The sequence below is a fragment of the Melospiza melodia genome, chromosome 1 (genome assembly GCF_035770615.1).
Source record: "Melospiza melodia melodia isolate bMelMel2 chromosome 1, bMelMel2.pri, whole genome shotgun sequence".
In the NCBI taxonomy this organism is placed as follows: Eukaryota; Metazoa; Chordata; class Aves; order Passeriformes; family Passerellidae; genus Melospiza; species Melospiza melodia.
In genome coordinates, this window is record NC_086194.1 from 108,189,174 (window position 1) to 108,208,145 (window position 18,972).

At 40.4% G+C, this 18,972-nt stretch overlaps 1 protein-coding gene across 3 annotated transcripts in view; it reads right to left on the reverse strand.

Moving 5' to 3' along the window:
* EPB41L4B (erythrocyte membrane protein band 4.1 like 4B) overlaps positions 1-18,972 on the reverse strand; it is a 170,920-nt gene that overhangs the window by 78,978 nt on the left and 72,970 nt on the right. For 2 of the 3 annotated variants that reach the window (XM_063163769.1, XM_063163760.1), the window contains exons 8-15: positions 18,722-18,809; positions 18,077-18,165; positions 17,769-17,838; positions 17,427-17,596; positions 17,214-17,323; positions 15,106-15,136; positions 14,597-14,630; positions 13,575-13,642 (exon numbers count right to left, since the gene is read on the reverse strand). In XM_063163769.1, the coding sequence (XP_063019839.1) occupies positions 13,575-13,642; positions 14,597-14,630; positions 15,106-15,136; positions 17,214-17,323; positions 17,427-17,596; positions 17,769-17,838; positions 18,077-18,165; positions 18,722-18,809 (660 nt within the window). Of the gene's footprint in view, positions 1-9,153; positions 10,592-13,574; positions 13,643-14,596; positions 14,631-15,105; positions 15,137-17,213; positions 17,324-17,426; positions 17,597-17,768; positions 17,839-18,076; positions 18,166-18,721; positions 18,810-18,972 lie in introns of those variants that run through there. The other variant, XM_063163778.1, reaches the window with a different exon arrangement.

An 18,972-nucleotide genomic window follows, 5' to 3' on the forward strand; every position in this document is an offset into this window, starting at 1 on the left:
AAACATTCCTCCTGAGCTGTGCCCTAATCCTTCTGATGTGCTAAGATCAGTACCTGATCAGGATTTTTCTCTCATCCATGACAGGCCCGGTATGCAAGGACTCCCATTTTGGTGTAACCCATGAGTGACAAGGGTTTTTTTAAAAAATGTGATTGCCTTTCCATGCCATCCTCCCAGCTACCAGCCTCAGTCTCCTGGTGTAGCTCTGCAGAAACACCTTGCACCTGTGTCCCAGAGCAAGCTTATTCCTGCACCCTGCCCATGCCCCTCTTTCCCCACTCTTCCTTTAGCCTCCTCCACCTGTATGAAGTTACACTTGGAGAGCAATGGTGGGGCTTTCTTCTCTCCTCTCCATGGGTAGGCTGGAGGGGCAAGAGCAGAAAGCAGGCTCAAACTATCATGCCTTGTGGATGACTCTAAGAGTTTAGACCTTTCCTACCACAGCTGAACAGTGGTTTAAGAAGATCCCAGGCTTCCAGGTCTGGTTGTGATAAATAACCTTCAACAATTACCACACCCACCTCTATTTGCTTTGAACATTCCTCCTGCACCAAACCACTGCTATTTTCCAGTATTTAAAAATCCTCAAACTTTCCACAAACATCTTCAGAACTGCTCTCAGTCCTCCCCCATCTGTAGCTCGGAGCAAGCCTGGTGGTGATTTGCACGGGTTTTGGCAGCAAAAATTCACACTGCTGGCATTGTACTGAATGTGCTGGGAGATGTATCACCCATCGCCGTGTCATTACAATGCCTTCTCCAACATCAAAATGGGCTTTAGATGTGCTCCCAAATGGCAGCTAGGGGAAGTGTTGCAGTGCCTGTTAACATATATGTGTATTAATGTGTATGTAATGAAAGCAGCCACTGCATGTGAAATTTCAGTGTGCAGCCAGAGGGAGGAAACTTAACAGCTATGCAAAGCCAAACATTAATTTTTGGGTTTAGTATCTCCCTTTACTGGGAAGATGGAGGGTAGAAGCAGGTTAATTGCCTGCCCATGCTTCAAAAGCAGTTAAAAACTCCCAACCAAATAAACTACACTGAACTTTTAGCTAAACTTCCTTTAATCACGCTTAGAGTCTCACATACCACTTGTTTTGCTGAAGCATGGCAAGTGGCACAGAGAGAGAAGGAATTTTGCATTCTCTGAAAATGTCCCTGTGGAGAGGAAAGAAGAGGAAATGAGGGGATAGGAAGAAGGTGTGTGGATATCACTTAATAGCCAGGGATATTGTACTGAAGCAAAAGACTTGACCCAGGATTACATGAGAAAGGAACACAGACCACAGCAGGACGACTGCAATAACAGGAGAGAGGGTGAACTTTCATTTTGCAGCCAAGGACTGGGACATATAAATGCAATGACTATTCCTAAGTAAAGGAAAACTGGGATCGCTAAAACCAAACCTATGTTGTTTTTTCTTCCTGCACCATGTAACCAAGATCTCTTTGCTGGCTAGAATTGGCTTCCTGAGCTGTGTGAAGTGTAACTAAAGCTAACATTGTGGTTACACTTCCTTGCTCTGCTCTGACACCAGAACATCACAGCTGGCCCATTTGCTTCCTTCAGGGAAGGCATGGAAAATTGTGTTGCAGATTTCTTTCCCTGCTGCCAGGGATGATCCACAGTCCTCATCCAATCCTAGGGATACCTCAGAAAGCAGAGCAGGCAGCCAGCAGCCTGCTCCCAGAAAACCTTGAAATTAAAGAGAAAATTATAATAGGGAAAAAATATATTAATAAATGGTGACAGAAGCCTGCTGTAGGACACAAGATGCTGAACTAAGTTTTGAAGCAAGACTAATCTGGAATTCTTCACCAGAATAAAGCCTACAGCATGTTCTAATAAAATACCAAGGAACAAATCTTGACTCAATAAAGACATTGTCCTCATAGATTTCACCTTATCTGCATAAAGATCATTAAAAAAAATACAGTCTTGCAAAACTGTCATGCAAAATATGCCCACTGGGGAACTAAGCGTGCTTTTCTTCATTTACAAAGGCTTTTAATTAACACTAACAATAGCTAATGATATTTAATCACCTGTCAAAAAAAAATTCATTGTCCCAGATGTCCTTGTAGATGAGAAAACTCTGAAAAGCAGACATAAAATTTTCTAAGACCAACAAGATCCTCCCTCAAGTCTGCTGCCTTCCCCTTTCAGACAGAGGCAAAGGCAAATTTCCTTGTCCTTAGGAAATAATACAACTTGGGGTGGCTAATCCAAGCAAGCCAGCTCAGGTTAAAACAGGAGCAAAGCCAGGCAAAGAGCTGTGGCCTCTGAGGCAGCCTGCAGCTGATCTCAGATTGCCAGCCATGGTGCAGCTTTTCCCACCACTTAACTCATTAAATAACTCAGGTCCTGTGAGCTAAGCACATCCCTGTCTCATCTCCACTGTGCTCAGTAGCACACTGCTGCCAAAGGGTGCTGAGAGAAGCAGGCACAGGCCTGAGGCTTAGCTAGGAAAGGGGAACACCAGAAATCACAGGATGCAACAGAAGTTGCTGGACATTAAGATTAAGGCAGAAGCAGCTAAAAAATGCTACAGAGCATGCCCAGAAGGATTGCTGAAATTCACAGGTACCTATGAGCAATGGCCAAACATCACAGACCTCTGAAGTATCAGGGTCTCTTGGGTGAGAAGAGCCATGCAAGGCCAGCACTGGCCAAGAAACTCTGTCAGTAACTCTGTGTAAGATCCAAACTATCGTGGAAGCCTTGGGACATTTGAGTATGGACTTAGCAAAACCAGAAGCATTGCAAGTAAAAAGCAGGGGTACCTGCAAGGAGACAAGAGAAAGGAAAGAGGTGAATTCACGTGCAGGATGAATTTCATTCAGGATGCATAGGAGAAAAATAACCAGCCCCATGTAAGCAATCTGCTGGTTAGTCAGCTTGGCTGGTCAAACTCTGATCACCACAGTCCAGGGCATCTTCTCAACTGCAGTCCTATTTTCTGTTTGCACTGAGGATGGAGCTCTCCGTGCTGCCCCACATTTGGGAGCTGCTGTTGGTGTATGCAGATGCTGCTCAAGGTACTGCCCCTCTCCTCCTCGGCAAAGCTGGCTGAGTGGGTTCTCAGTGAGCATTTACATCTCTGGAAGGAATGCTCAGCATGTCATCCTGGGCTGTGAAGCCAGGAACTACAGCAGCCTTGCATCTGGCAGATTAGAAAGGTGTAATCCCTTTAGCCTTGAAGCCAATCCACTGGATTTATCTTCCCTTAACAATATGCTCCCATCTTACAAAATCTCCTTTCTGTCTCCATCCTTACTAAGCTGGAGAAAAAAAACTTGTTTTAAAAGAAATTAACCAAACTGTTTAATTTGCATGCTTCTAAATGATTCTGATTATGAACTGTGCTAATGCTTTACAAAAAATATGTTGTCTTGTGAATTTTCAGTAATTTGCCATAACTTTAAAGTCCAGCGTGAGCACAACCGACTCCATTGCTACACAAATGACTTCTTTTTAGGTTACAGATTTTTGCCCTTTTTAAAACACAAACACAGTATTAACAGGTAAAAGTAGTACAAAATCAATCACTCAGCACAGCAAGACCTCTCTTAATTACATACTTGCAACCTCTGCCCTATCTCTGGGCAGGTTCTCACTTCAATACTTGGGCAACTCATCCAACTTACAGCAGGAAACTGTTCGTTTTACCTTTAAAGCCATTTTCACAGTTTTTTTTTTTTTAATCAGAAACAGAATGAGACACAAACATTAAATGTAACCATTGAAACTGAAAATGAGTCATAACAAACAAAGGCCTCCCGGGCTCGAAATTTTGATACAGAAGTAGCATCCAATTTTACATTCAAGTTCCTTGAAGTTTGCTTCAAATCAGCCTTACTACTGATTTAGAAAGCCCCAGGTACTGAAGACAGATGCTGAAATCACAAAGCTCCCTTGCTGCTTTAATTCCTCTTCACCATTCTCAGAGTTTCTAGCAGAATCCATTCCTTTTCATTTTCTAGTTCCTTTCTTTTGCACATAACACTGTAAAACTCTGCTTCTCCTAAACCCTCTACTTGAGCTTTTTGTTTGCCTGACCCATTTTTTCCTGAGCTCTTCCTTCCTGTTTGACTCCTGTATTCTTAGTGATGAGAAAGACTCGGCTCGCAGGCACCTGATGCTGGTTCTGCTGCTTGCCAGCCAGGCCTTAATATTCATGGCCTTGGTCCCCGGAGATGAAAGGAAACAGCCACTCTGACATCTGTTTAGGTACTTAGTCCATTACTGTGCAATTACACAATTTACAGAGCACTGGAGATTCACTAATGATTTGTATTTCTACTTCTCTAAGGAAGACAAAATTGCAGAAATTGGTAATGGCAGGTAAGCTACTGTCATTAGAACTCGAGCACAGAGTGTTATGGGTTTAGGGAGAAAAAAGTAACTTACAAATAATTAGCTTCTTATCTGGAGTTTAATTGCATTAGATCAGTACTTCCTACTTCTAATTAGGTGTGGCTAATTCTTTCATTTTTGTTGTGACTCAGAAAGTAGAAGAGGTTTTTCATTGCCTCAGTTAAAAAAAAAAGAAATAGTGTTTTTTAAAATCCATCAGCATAAGACATTGGTAAGCCACCAACTAGAGGTTTTCCAAACTGTTCTTGTATGAAACACCTGCTCTTGTGTAATCCAAAACATCATCTGTGCGATGCAGATTTTGCTGTTTGATAGTTTTAAAGATAAAGGTCATACTACTACTGCTATGAAAGGAAAATGAAGAGGAAAGGAAAGAGGAGGAGAAAGATGAAAATGGAAAAAAAAAATCAAGCACACTACAAAGATAGTATGTTCATGGTGAAAATATAATTGTGGTGGCAATTTGAAAACAGAACCCTAGGGGCACTTCCACTGGTTCCCATAGCCACAGCTGAACATTTATCTTAATTTTAAATTGGCAGATTCCTCAGTTCTGAGAGGGCGTGATGATTAAGGCAGTCATCATAAATGCTTCTTCTGCCAGTGACAAACTAGATTGCTTCTGAACAGATACAGGCAACAGATCATAGAAGATAAGGTGCCACCAAACCCAAAGAAATATCCCACAGCCATTAGAAAGCTGCTATACAAAATAACACAAAACAAAGAAGTAACATTGGGTCAGGCTGTGGAACTACTTATCTCCACCAATCTGTGTGTCAAGTCTGCCAAGATTCTAACTGAAAGGGGAAAAAAAATCATCTTTAGAAAAGCTAGATGGAAAAGAAAGGTTTTTGGTTTTTTAAAAATCTCTTCTTCCTGTTCAAAACTGATAGTATATTACATGCATAAATTAAAAGCAATATGCAAGTTGTTACAGACATGCTTGTACCTTCCATAGCAAGCTACTCATATCTGCAGGGGACAGCACACAGGGAGGCCTGACACGGGAACTTCACAATTAAATTCAGATTACACTTGTGAAATCAGCTTTGTGAAAGTAAGTTGTTTTGCTTTAAAGCACAGTCATGAAGCAGTCATTAGTAAGTGCTTGAGAACAGCATTTACTCTGTAGCTTTATTACTGGAAATGATTCATACCAATGGAAGAACGCCAACTGAATTATCTGTTGGGGTTTTTTTGAGGTTTCTTGTTTGTTGTGGTTTCTTTTGGTGATGCAGTGGCAACAAGAGCAACAGCACTGAGAAAGGGAAACTCTTTGGCCAGTCCCTTCAAGGTGCAAGAGTAGGTAGAAAGCAAGGAAAGCCAAACAACACCTTCATGATCACCACACACTGCTTTACCATGTACTGCAGGAGGTAGACAGAAAAGTGTGGCCCACCTCTCTACATGTTTTTTCTGATCTGATTTGACTAGGACTGTTTTCTTCCAAAAGCTGCATCCTTCTATGTGCCTGCTGGGAAGGAGGACTGATTTTTTTGCAAGCTCTTTGACACTAAAATTTGGGAGCAGCATAAGAGCATTGTGATTTTCTAAGCATGTGCAGTTTGGCTGTAACATAGGAAAAAAAGTATTTATTCTGACACAGTTCAAAATCTCCATCCTCACAATGCAGCAAAAGTTTGGTTAGGGTGCATATTGTTAGTTCAAGCTGGTTCTCAAGGTTCACATGAAACTTCGGTCTTAACGAAAGAAGCCAGGGTCCTGGTGGATCAGTGCCCTTTCAAACCACAACACACAGACTCCGAGGTCAATTTAAAAAATTAAATTTCCTAATTTATGTCCATTAATGCTGGTCTATAGCAGCTCTGGCACCAGGAGTCTCTTTAGCTACCATTAGCAATGCTGCAATGACAGCATTTGCCCTACAAGTCTGTTTTCCTTGGTTCTCTGTTGCAGAGTAATAGGAAAACCTCTCATTGCCAACATTCTTTCCAGAGAACTGGAGTGTCAGGTTAGATGATGTCCATCAAAACTTCTCTCCTTTGAAACAGGTAGAAGCCTGCCTGCTTGATACACAAACTGAAAATATTTCTCCTCTCAAAAGAGATGATTCCAGCTCTGAACTGTCTCCTCTCTCTGAGAGAGCCCCATCTCGCCAACTCTGATGCCTGAGAAGCAGGTGATATACTCGGTTTCATTTTTCCCCTGCTGCCTTTGATGTTTCCCAGCTCATTCCTTGCCTGCACCTAAAGTTCCATTTTCAAAATTACTTGCAAGCTCTGCCACTCTTTCTTTTGCAAGCTGAAAAGACATCTTCAGCAGTGTTCATTCAGAGGAAGAGAAAATCACATTTTACATCACCAAGCCATAATATATGCCTTGTTGCCATCCACAATGTGAGAAAACAATCCTCTTCTTGGTCAGTTTGCCCATGGGTTCAATGATAACATGGTCCAGAAGGACTTAATTCTTGCTTTTATGTATGCAAACCCCTGACTGCCAGCTTTAGAAATGCATTACAAAACCTGATCCCTTTGTTCACTTTGCCTGTGACTCACATCAACTAGAGAAAAATAGCTGAAAATGAAAGTTTGATGAAAAAGCCCACACTAAAACAATATATTCAAAGTGACAACAGTTTCAGTATTCTATTTCAGGTGTCATATTTCAGTATTCAATATTAGTCATTAGTTTGCATGCCAGGGCCTGGCTGGGGCTGAAAAGCGATATATTTCAGCTTGTGTTACAGATGTGGTGTCACAGAGTCATCAGCTTTTCAATTCCCCCAGCAGTTCCTGGGGGAGAGGACATGGGATTGTGGTTATTACAAAGCCAATCCCTCTGCAAATCCAAACACACTGAGTGTAGAGCCAGGCCTGAGCCCTGGCAGGGAAGATCTGCTTTCCAGCTTTATTAAGCACAGGAGGAAGGTGTGCAGAGAGATGATCAAAAGATATCCTCAGCCAAGTTGTATCAATTAATTCTCCAGCACACAGAAGAAGCAATTCCATGTTGGACTTCAGATCAGTGCAATTTCTGCAAGACCTATTGCTATACTCGGACTTCCCCTCCATCCCCCCGCCCCCAGTTGATCCAAGGATAGTGTTTATGACCTGTAATCAAATTACAGAAGTTTCTAAGTGCATGCTGGATTCATAAAAAGGTTTCAGACAACAAACACACTTCAGAACAGGGTGGAGAAAGTTTGCACATGCAATTCAATGGGTACCCCTGAGAACACGTTTCATTTGGATTAAGAAGGTGCTACCTCCTTTTAGCAATCTTCAAGGCTTTAAAAAAACCAACCAAACAAACAAACTTTCCCATGTATAACATTTAAAATGTGTTAACTTAGAACGACTGTGTAACATGCTTTTTGGTAAAAAGTGTGCAGCATTTCCTCATGAGGAACTCCTAGGTAAAGTAATTCAGTCAGTCAGTGTATAAACACTCACATACCAGGCCATCAAGGTCCTATATTGAGTTTGTGCCTATAAACTACCAGAGGATTCCTGAAGCAGCACAAAATTAAGATGTAGTATTGATTTTTCGGACAGAACTTTCCCAATAATTTAAATAAAAATTGCTGCTGCGTTTAACAACAGACTTAACCAAACATTTTCTTCTCTCTTCCCTCTCTACATGTAATCTGGTTTCAGCTGCAGTATTTTGTGTTGCTTCAAACAAAAAATTGTAATCTTAGCATCACAAGACCTCTATGATTTGTTAAAAACAAACTGCTGTGAGTTACAACTGTGCTAATTTTAGGAAAAAACCACCAATGTGCTTTTTAATATTTAAAGCAACTCTTTTCTACTACCCTGTTCAGACAGATACCACCCATATCTACCTTTGTTTGGGTGCTGTAAGCTGCACAGGTGAGAGCAGTACTGGGCTCAGAGAGGAATCAGGCAGAAACGCTCCCTCTTCCCAACTGCATCCTAGCCCATTTGCTACAGGAAGCCAACTATGGCTAGAAGAAGGAAGGACAGACACACTGATCTCTTCTTACCTAGCTGACGGCTCCAGGACTTGGCTGGCTCAGGTTTCTGCAGGCAGCAGGGAGGGTGAGGGATGAACAAGGGAAAAGGGAGTGCACAGTGTGTGGGCTCCTTCTCCAGAGGAGCAGAATGACAAGCGCTTCCCTCGAGGCGACACACACAAACTGCAGAGCACACAGGGCCCTCAGGTTGTTCTTCCCAATGTGCCTGAGGCTTTTTAACACTTACAGGACCAGCTGGGCCTTGAGCTGTCTTTCCTTGCAGTCTGTCTGGGAATGGATCCCTCGCTCAGTGCACCTTCAGCAACAAACCAAACCACACACAGCAACACAGGATGAGGTGGAACACTGGCAACAGAGCACATGGAAGCTGACAAGGTTATATGACAAGAATGACACTGTATTATGAATGTAGGTGTGTAAAGAATAAAGCACCATTGCCTCACACTTTAATGTGAATATTCAAAAAACCCTCCTCCAGACTGCTTTCAGAGCAGCAGCTGAACTACACTTTTGTTCCAGTGGCTCCAACAAAGTTTCTCTTTCTTCCTTTCTTAAATAAAATGCTGCTGAACTAGAGGAAGACTAGTCTGGGGAAACCAAAGTCAGCCTCTGTGATTACACACCTTAGGCTTACTCTGGCATTTTCACATCTCAGTGCACAATTGCTTTATTGTCTTGCTCTCTCTACAGATTGTACTGGAAACATTGATCCACCACAGCATTAGTAACTACAGGGGAAATCAGGTACAAGCATATCTACCCACCCTCCCCCAAAATCTTTCAAAAATAAATAATGCATCATAAGCAGAACAACAAGATTGACATTTTTTTTATTTGTACTTAGCACATACAGGAAAGATCAAAACAAATAATAAAAGATAGCATTTGTAAACAAATGTGTTTCACAAAAAGTTATAAACTATCAAATTTCCTCTGAAAAAATTTGCTATAGCCATTTATAAATGTGCATTTATCAAAATCAAGTTAAAAACTACTTCATTTTGAAAACATCCCAAATGAAGATTCATTCATTCCAACAACTTCAGAGAGACCACAGATGTAAGGCCTAACTAAAACAAATGCATGAGCGAAGATGGCACTGTGATTTTTGGTTTAAAGACAACAAAAAGTCTGCAAGTGATCAAAATACCAGCCAGTCCAATTCAAAGTCCTAGGTCTGCAAAATATACATTCAACTTCACAAATGTCTAACTTTAAAAAAATAGAGCTATTCCACTGGAATTTCCTCATTTTTTTAATGCACTGATTATATGTTGTGTTTTTGAGCCCATTCAGAGAAAAGTTATCAGCAGGTAGTTTCATGTAATTAAAAGTTCACTTCCATAATCACATTAAATATAAGATGACAGCAGCACCCTTTTAGCAAGGACTCATTTTTAACATTCTTGCCTTTATAGCAGCAGGTATGGTTTTGGGGAATGCTATCAATACAAGAAGTAAAAAAAAAAAAACAAAAACCAAAAAAACCTACATACTCTGTGAAATTTATTACAGTGTTCTTTCCCTATATTTGTTTTCAAAGTTAGGTAAGCACCTCTATTTTCTTCTGCAGAACACAAAAACTAGAAACAAATAACATCCAAACCTATGACTGCCTCAGTAGGCTCCCTTTGTTAGTGGCCCACAAGCCAATTTGATTGCCAGAATGAATTATTTCCTTCCTCCAATCCCCTATCTGCATGCCGCTAAAAAACAATGTTCTCAATCTATTAATTTGACTCAAAAGACACAAGGTAATAAAAATAACTAAGGCACAAATGTCTGATCTTCAACGCCAGGCAGAGGATCACAGATTTGAAACTAGGGTAGAATGAAAACCCCCAGAAATATTTCTGGTTTCAGGGCACTGAAAATTCTTACCAGAATTCAAAAGAGGTTTTTCAAGATTTTTTTTTTTTTACAAAGATATGGAAAACACTTTTCCCAAGAATGTCCACAAACACTAAACAAGGATGGATGTACATACAAAGACACACACTTTATGCACAATACACTTTGAACATACTGCAGACAGACAAGGACCATGGAATGCAATGATGTCTAAGGTGGCAGGTGAAATGAAGATGGCTCTTTTTCAGAGAGTCGTCATGAGTTTATCTTGGTACACCATGCTTTGGACTCCTCCTAAATTCTTCTGGTTCTGTTCCTGGATATACCGTAAATTGCTGTCCTCTCCACTTGTGGGGGGTTTCCAATAGGGCCTGTCATCATGATAGGGTGGCCTGTACCATTTGCACAGTTATTGGTTAGTGAGGAATGGAAGTCAACTTAGGAGTGCTACACAGAAACATGAGCTCATCCTGCAAGTGCTAGGCATGCACACAGAGCTACAGCATGGCAAGGAAATGGGGACAGACCCATAGGTCTGATGCTGAAGCTGCTGAAGCAACTGAGAATCTTGTAGCTGATTTCAAAAGGCTTTCAACCAGAGCTCAATCATTAAAAACCCTCTCTGTTTGCAATGTTACAGACAAGCACAGTGCATCAATGCTCAGGAATTCCAAAAGGGGGGTGGGGAAGGGGAGGAGGCTACAGGAAAACTAAATTTGTACAACGAACAAGTAAAATAAAACATATCATGCAAAACACTGAGCTCATGACAGTACATCCTTAAAGTGCAAAAGGTTAAGAAAGGCAATCCTATTATGAATGAAAATAGCTCTGTAGGTGCTGCCATTCCTTTGGCACTGGTGCAGTTAATTAACACTAAAGCAGTCTGTAATTTACAGAGTTGCATTTTCTTAAGAACACCCCCAGTCTACAGTTAGTACAGGAAATTCTCTGAGACTTGCAAAAGTACTACAAGGAAAATATCTTTTTCCTTAGTTGCTCATTACTTATTGCTGCTTAGAAACTAACTTCAGCCATTCCTACTGTGTCCCCTAAATCATTGCAGCGGAGTGGGGAATAAATAAAACAACGATTTTGAACACTGTGTAGGAAACCACAACATTTAACATTACCTTATTACCAAATTGAAGCTGCAATTATTATATATACGGAAGAAATTCTTTTCTGTGAGGGTGGTGAGGCACTGAAACAGGTTGCACAGAGAAGCTGTGGATGCTCCATTCCTGGAAGTGTTCAAAGCCAGGTTGGATGGGGCTTTGGGCCACCTGGTCTAGTGGAAGGTGTCCCTGGCCATGGCAGGGGTTGGAATCAGATGATCTTTAAGGTCTCTTCCAACCCAAGACATTCTATGATTCTGGTAAGTTTTTTTTATAGTAGCAGAAACACAGGCAAGGTTTAGATTTTACCTTTTTTTTTTAGATATATTCTAAAGTTATATAATGACAGCTGTTCGTTGGATTTTTTTTTCCAGAAGGTTAAATATTAAGCTAACTGCAAACAATTTCACTGAAAGAATCTGCAAACAATTTCAGTGAAAGAAATTTTCTAAGAAAACTGAGACACAATTCCACATACTATTTCACAAGTTATTCAACAAAAGCTCCATATATAATATATATTACACAAGTCATTTAATTTCAGCCCATGCCTATTCCAGACCTTCATGCACAGCAGAAGGAATTTTATGCATCTGTGGTTGTGATCTCAAGTTTGCATTCAAATGGAATAAGCTTTTTCAAATCAAGCTGTCCAAGATTTTAATTATCCAATTATTTCACTTTGACTCCAAGTTAGAATAACTTGAAACTTCCACTTTAATCACACATTTAAATGCTTCTGCCTGAATGGGACCAAAATTCTGAGCACCTTTTCTACCAAGCTTCTATGACTGAGCTTTTAAGTATGGGTTGTTTTTTTTAGCTTTACAAGCCTTGCAATAAAAAAGCCATTGTTCATATTTCACTGACCTTAGTCTTTGCCCAGGCAGTGGAGGGGCTGAAGGGGGAGGTTGTCTACACACACTACAATACATTATTGTGCTTATTTCAATATCATTCTGCTCCAGGGTGAACTATTTGGCTTTAAAATGTCACGGACTGGTATCGTAAGTGATGAAACCTTTAGAAAAATTTCAGCAAAACCTCAAATGATTTATAAAATCATTAGGCTCTCTTGGCAGCCACTCTTTCATAATGTGAAATTGTACATTTTAAAGAGCTCATAATAAACTGGATAAAGAAACCCTAAAACCAGGAAGACTCCTGAGCCTGAAATACAGGCAAAGTTCATTACACAACTTCAAGTCTCCTGTTTCTAACACAAATTTAATATCTTCTTCACTGCTATGCACTAGAAATTTTGAGATGACAATGCCTGTCTGCTTCTCTGCCTATTATTTCTAATCATGTACTTGCCCTTTTCCTGCATTCTCAGACTCAAACTCACACCAAATTGTCTTTTCATCCATTTTAAACTTGGCCTCATCCCCAGAGCCTGCCCACACTAAAACCAAAGTCTACCTATTGTGATGTAAGAATATAAATGTTAGATAAGGAGAAACAAAAATTAGGGTATTGGTCTTTTTCACTGAAGACAGTAATTATTTGTCTAAAAACCTGAGTCATCTAAAAAGGTTACTTTTTATTAGGATAAAGAAGTGGCTGGCTTTTATAATGCGTACACATATAGATACATATCCACCAGCAGGTGCACGCCTTCACCGTGCATTTCACCAAGTGAGTTTTAATTGGACTGAATTTCTTCCAAAATTTATTTTCCCTCAATGTCTCTCATCACTAGCTACAAAGAAAGAAGTATGCAAGAAAATAGCACAACAGCACATGCAGGAATGTTTTTGTGAAATGGTTCTCAAAAACTCAGTGCTATAATTTCACTCATTATCTCTAATGTTCTTGATAAATTGCTCCATGTACTTGTCATTTTTTCATATACATTTCTGCAAAAGATGAAAACAGTGCTCCACTGCAAGAATATAATTATTAATAGCTTAACTTTACAGTAAAATGAGTTTCTCCTCTGTCTTAGGAAATTAAATACAAACAAATACTGATTGATTCGCAATTAAGCTACACAGCAGCTCCCTATCCAACAGACTCCCTACAGGAGATCACTAACATTCTATTTTGATTTTTGAATTAGAAATCAACTAGAGAAAAAGATTCATATTCCAAAGCAAAACTTAGAAGTTATTTAATACTGTCTATATCTCATACTTCTAACTTTTGTTTGCTTTTCATGTGCAGAGAACTGCCCAACAGGGCCACCAAAGCTTCATATCAAGTAACATAAAGAAAGAACTAATCATCTTTTATCCACAAAGGGAAGATTGCTTACCTTACATTCACAGGGGTGTGTGGATGCCAGTGTGGCTGAGCAGGATGTATATTAGGATGATACTGGGGCTGCAAATGGAAACATTGAAATGGTTAATGAAAGCATATTAAAGCTCCCTATTAAGTTTTCACTTTTATTTTCCTGGTGAACCCTAGAAACGCTAATGCTTCTGACCTTCTCCCATGTCATTGAGCACATAGTGAAGCCTCTTGGTGCTGAGCTTGCTCATTAGGACACACTCATGGGACAATGCAAAGAAAATTGTTCTCCTGTTTGACAGACAACCTGGCACATCCAGTGCTTCTCATAGAAAGCACATCAAAAAATGTCAACTTTGATCAAAGGTGGAGAATAAGAAAGGTTTTAACAGCAGGCTTCAGGATGTCTCCTGTCTTTGGTGACAGGACTTCCTTCTTATATCCACAAGATCTTGAAGAGAAACAGTAAAACAAAATCACTGGTTTCAATAAAAAGTGTTAAGACTAAGTTCTCATGCACATGCAGAGTTTGGAAGCTTGCTTTTTCTCAGTACCTACTGACTGTCAGCAGCACAGATGAAAATCAGGTAATGTTTTCTCTGGAGTGTATTAAAAAAACCCCAACAAGAGTTTGACCAGCAGGGAACTCTGTAAGTGTTGTGATGAGGGAGGTAATTGCAACTTGGAAATTGTCACGATCAGCTGCTGTGAGAGGCTGCTCTAGACAAAAGCTTGCTCACAGAGCAGTCTCCTGGGGCCCATCACATTTACAGTCCCAAAGACTTTAACTTGCACAGAAAGAAAAGGAAGGGAAAGAAGATGGCAAATGGAGTGTACTCAGCTTGCAGAGCATCCAAGAACACGGGAAAAAAGAGAAAACTCCTTAACCCCAATATGGTGCTGTTTATTTCTGACACATCATAAAATCTCACTCCAGAGTAGGGAAAGGGGAGCAAAACAGCTGTACAAACTATAAAGAGCAAAAATATTTACCATAAAATATGGAATAGACCACATTTTCCTCTGTAACTGGTATGCTCTTACCTGGTAGTTATGGAGTTCCGGAGTATTTTTAGCACTATGAAAGAAAAAAGTTTGCTTTTATGTAATCAATACATCTACATCACAATGTTTTTTAGTTCAGGGAAGTACCACAGAGAAGCAAAATTCATATTCTTAAGGACATCATAATTTTATTCAAGATATACACCATAGCAGTTAAGATGTGAAAGAGCGGTGTATAATTTGTTTCTTTGCTTTAGATTAAAAAAACATGAACAAATTATGCCTGATAGCACAGCATAAGAGCAAAAAGGAAGTATGTTTTACTTTGGTCTGATTTCATATAAAAAAATAATAAAAGAAATAGATTGAACAATGGAAGCAGACAGACCCTAAGAAGAATCTGGTGATGCATAATGAGACATGCCAAAGCAATTCATCCCACACCAGAGAATCTGTTTCTACAAATCCTAAAGCATATATTGTCTTCAGAATCTTTTTAGCCTGAAAACAGCAACTGAGAGGTAGAAAAAAGTTGGGTAGTCACTTACCACAGTTGTGCTGCTTTCACAGGATTGTTTGCTTAAAAAGAAACAAACACAAAAATCTTAAGACAAGTGAAATATCGGCTATTTTGCAGTTCTTGTTGGCTAAAGTGAATCCTTACACAGACATATTTGCACAGAAGTGTCTGAATTTCAAGTGCAGCCCTGTGCTTTCTAGTAATCCTGTGCAACATCATGAAGTATGAGGAGACACAAATCTCCCTCTGGTCCTGCCAGAGTGAAAGCCCTTTAGAGATGACAGCAGACAAGCATATTCTTCCCAAATGCCACAACAGGATTTTTGGCAGAGTACGTTCTGCACAACCAGAACACTTTTTTCCTCATCTTACTGTAGTGTGATGCCAATACCATCAAGTCCACTGGAAATCAGAAACTACTCCTTGCAGAATTTTTCACTATCTTACAGAAACCAGAGTATTCAACAAGCTGGCAATGGCCTGTGTCTTACTGCAGGGAATAATGGTAGCCAAAATAGCCCATCAGTTGGGAATCCTGGGAGGCACTGAGTAATCTTGAGGAACAAGGTCATGGCCTCTGCTTTGGACAGGCTGGAAAGAATGGTGAAGGTGGCAGCTGAGTAACTGGGGGATATCATCTCTTTTCCATGACTGTGTGTGTTTCAAGAGAACTGAAGAACTTCTCAGAGAGAAAGTAAAGATCCAACTGACTGCTGAATGCAGGAAGTTAATGACACACTGCAGAAGTCTCAAAAGTGACAGAGCTAGAAGAGAATCCAACCCTTGTGGGCTGCATTTAGGTACAGGGCTTAATGGCCAAAAGATGCATGAAAAGACAACAACCTACAGAGAGTTTTTGCATTAGCCTAACAAACATGCTGTCTAGAAGAGCTCTCTAGAAGAGAGCTCTCTAGAAGCTCTCTAGAAGACAATCACTTGGGTGTGAAAGAAGTTCTGACTGGCTGCAATGGACAGAGAACATAACTAAGCATAAGCCACACTTTCTCTCTTCTGCCTCTCTCTCACAGACATAAGTACAGAAGCACTGAGACTCAAGGCAAAACCTGCACGTCTGTCAGATCCTGTTATGGCAAGAATTAAAGAATTCATTCTTCCACTTAAAAAACACCCTACACTATATAGTTGACTCTCATGTCTCACATAACAGCATCTCACAGATTTATTAAATTTGCATTTCAGTTAAACTCCTTCCATGTACTAAGACAGGAAGCAGGGGAAAGAGTTACAGCCTCTAGAAAGCATGCATGCTTGTCACCCTTTCTCCCCCCACTCTAAGTGAGACAAAAATGTCCCCATAATACCACAAGGGCTGCTCATGGAACTGTGGTTTATATTCTGCAAATGCAAATGAGTGCAAAGACATTCTAGGGGAATGTCATCTACCCCTATTCTGTACAGCCTTGCTCCATACAGCAACTATACCTGCAGGCTCAAGTAATATAGAATTTGGAGAGTTATCCTGCAGTGCTCCTTCCTAGGAGGAACAAAAAGCTCAAGCTTTTTCTACATGGAACAAAAAGCTCAAGTTTTTTTCTACATGGAACAAAAAGCTCAAGTTTTTAAGGACAGATTACAAAACCACAAGAGAAATTAATTCTCTGTCATTCCATTTAAATTCAGCACATCTCAATTCCCAGGGAAAGCTAGTTAAGGTCAGAGTCTGGACAGGTGAATAACATGTCATTACAGTCAGAAAAGCCACAACAACTGCATAAGGAGTCCAATAACCCTAAAATTGTCTGGCTAGGTAAGCAAGTCAGTGAGATTTTTGGACACTGCTCCACCCCACATGACACAAGCAATTCTTCAAAAAACATTACATGCTTTGCCTTAGTGGGTTTTCTGCAACTTTTCTTTCCTCCTCAATAGAGTAACAAAAGAAACTGTAGGTACCACCTCCATAGATGGGGGTGGAAGAATTAATTGTAGTTTGAGATCAAAAACAGAAGAGGGAAACAACAAACTGTGGCAAAAAAAAAAACTCCATGCTCGTTCTGATTTTTTAGGTGATCTGACATACTCTGTACAGATGTCACGATTGTAATGTGGCATTTTTAGAATTTAATGGGACACCTGCATTTCCAGCTCAGTGCACAGATGTCTAGAAACACCTACCCTTATAAGTGGAATGTCTCCGAGAGGGGTATCTCTTGCTGGGCCTTCTTTCAAACGTGCTAGTTCTGCGTAACCTCGTCCCGTGTGTCGCTTGATATTCTGTCCTCCCACTTAAAACACAGAAACAAACAAAGTAAACTGCTGCCTTCTGCTGGAAGCTGTACCTGCTCCTTTGTACAAGGGTAAATACATTGCTGTTACTTCACTAAGTACCTGAATCTGAAGCGTGATCCCAGCCTTATGAAGTCGGATCTACTAGATTTACTATTTGCTGGGGCTCGCAATCTGAAGAAAGCGTGGTGCTCCACCGCACACTTCCACAAATGTTTGCACGTTTTGGCACTGTCTAACCGGAAAACAAATGTGTGCTCTTGCTCTCTGCCCTAAATGCAGAAACAAAAGCTTTGCAAGTTGGCATGCATGATATTAGTTATTGTCCTTGGTAGGAGAAACACAGCCTGGGCCAACAGTGTGCTCAGCCTCCCTTGTGTTCTTACCAGCCTGAGCACACACCACACTTTGTTGGATCAGGCTCAAGTAAGGGAAAGAAGTTACCTGTTCATCGTCTTCTACAACCACAAGCGTTAGTTTGCTCTTTTTAAAGTCCATTTTTGTGATTTTAGGCCTAAACACAAGAATCAAAAAGAACAGAATTAAAATAATATTAAATACTTTTATTTCTACAACTTTCACATTTGAGAGTGGTACATCTAACCAGGCCAATCCACTTTGAGATTTAACCTTCAGATTTTAAACTTTGTAGATTCAATTATAAATTACGAAATACAGTCAAGATCCCATTATGCACAGGAGAAAGATTTCAGCATTTTAACAAAAAGGAATATAACACAAAAGCAGATTACCAAAAGAATAAGCCTATTTTGTTGGCTCCTTCAAAGATCAATATGCCTGTTGGTGTCAGTCCAAGAGCATATTCACAACCATCTCTTCCCTGCAAGCAAGTACAGAATAAATAATTAATCTGCCATGAGCACTGTACATTTTTTTAATACAGTAGTATTGCAAAATCCATAGGTCTTAAACTAAACAATAAAGTTGCCATATTTTTTTAACATTACAGAGCAGAAGAATATGCGGCTGTATCGGGTACAAAGTGGCATATTTTGGCAACGGGAGGCTGCAGGGTGCCCTTTGTGGGAGGAGGCCATGTGCTGCTCAGAGAGGCTCTCAGATGCATGGAGATGGACCCGCACCAACACTGCATCCAGGGCAGCCCACCCCTCACCTCACCTGTTCAAGTTCCTGCCAGGGGAAGGAGACACAACAGGAACAAACTGAGGGACACAGGAAAGGGATGCTGTGGGAAAGGGGCATAGGAAAGGGATGCTGTGGGAGCCCAGAGAAGCACCCTTGGGAGGTGGGAATGATTTGGGAGGGACCATGGCCCATGGGACAGCCCAGACCACAACAAGGACGCTCCTCAGGGACTGGCCCACACCAGGGCAGGGACATCACACTGATAAAATAGAACATCACACAGATCTTACCTTAACTACATGCATATCTACACCATACATTTCTAGCCATTTAGCTTTGTTCAAGTAGCACAACTCAGCCTGCGCTGGGCTCTTTCCCCTATGAACATAAAATTCATACTTCATGGTAAAAAAAAATTATCCACTTCAAATGCTTTCAGATTCATCCCCTAACCCTTTTCTTTGTGTCCTCGGTCTTAAGGATACTAAATGGTATTTCAATCTTATGTTTTTACCCTCTTCCCTGCAAATGAAAATAAAAC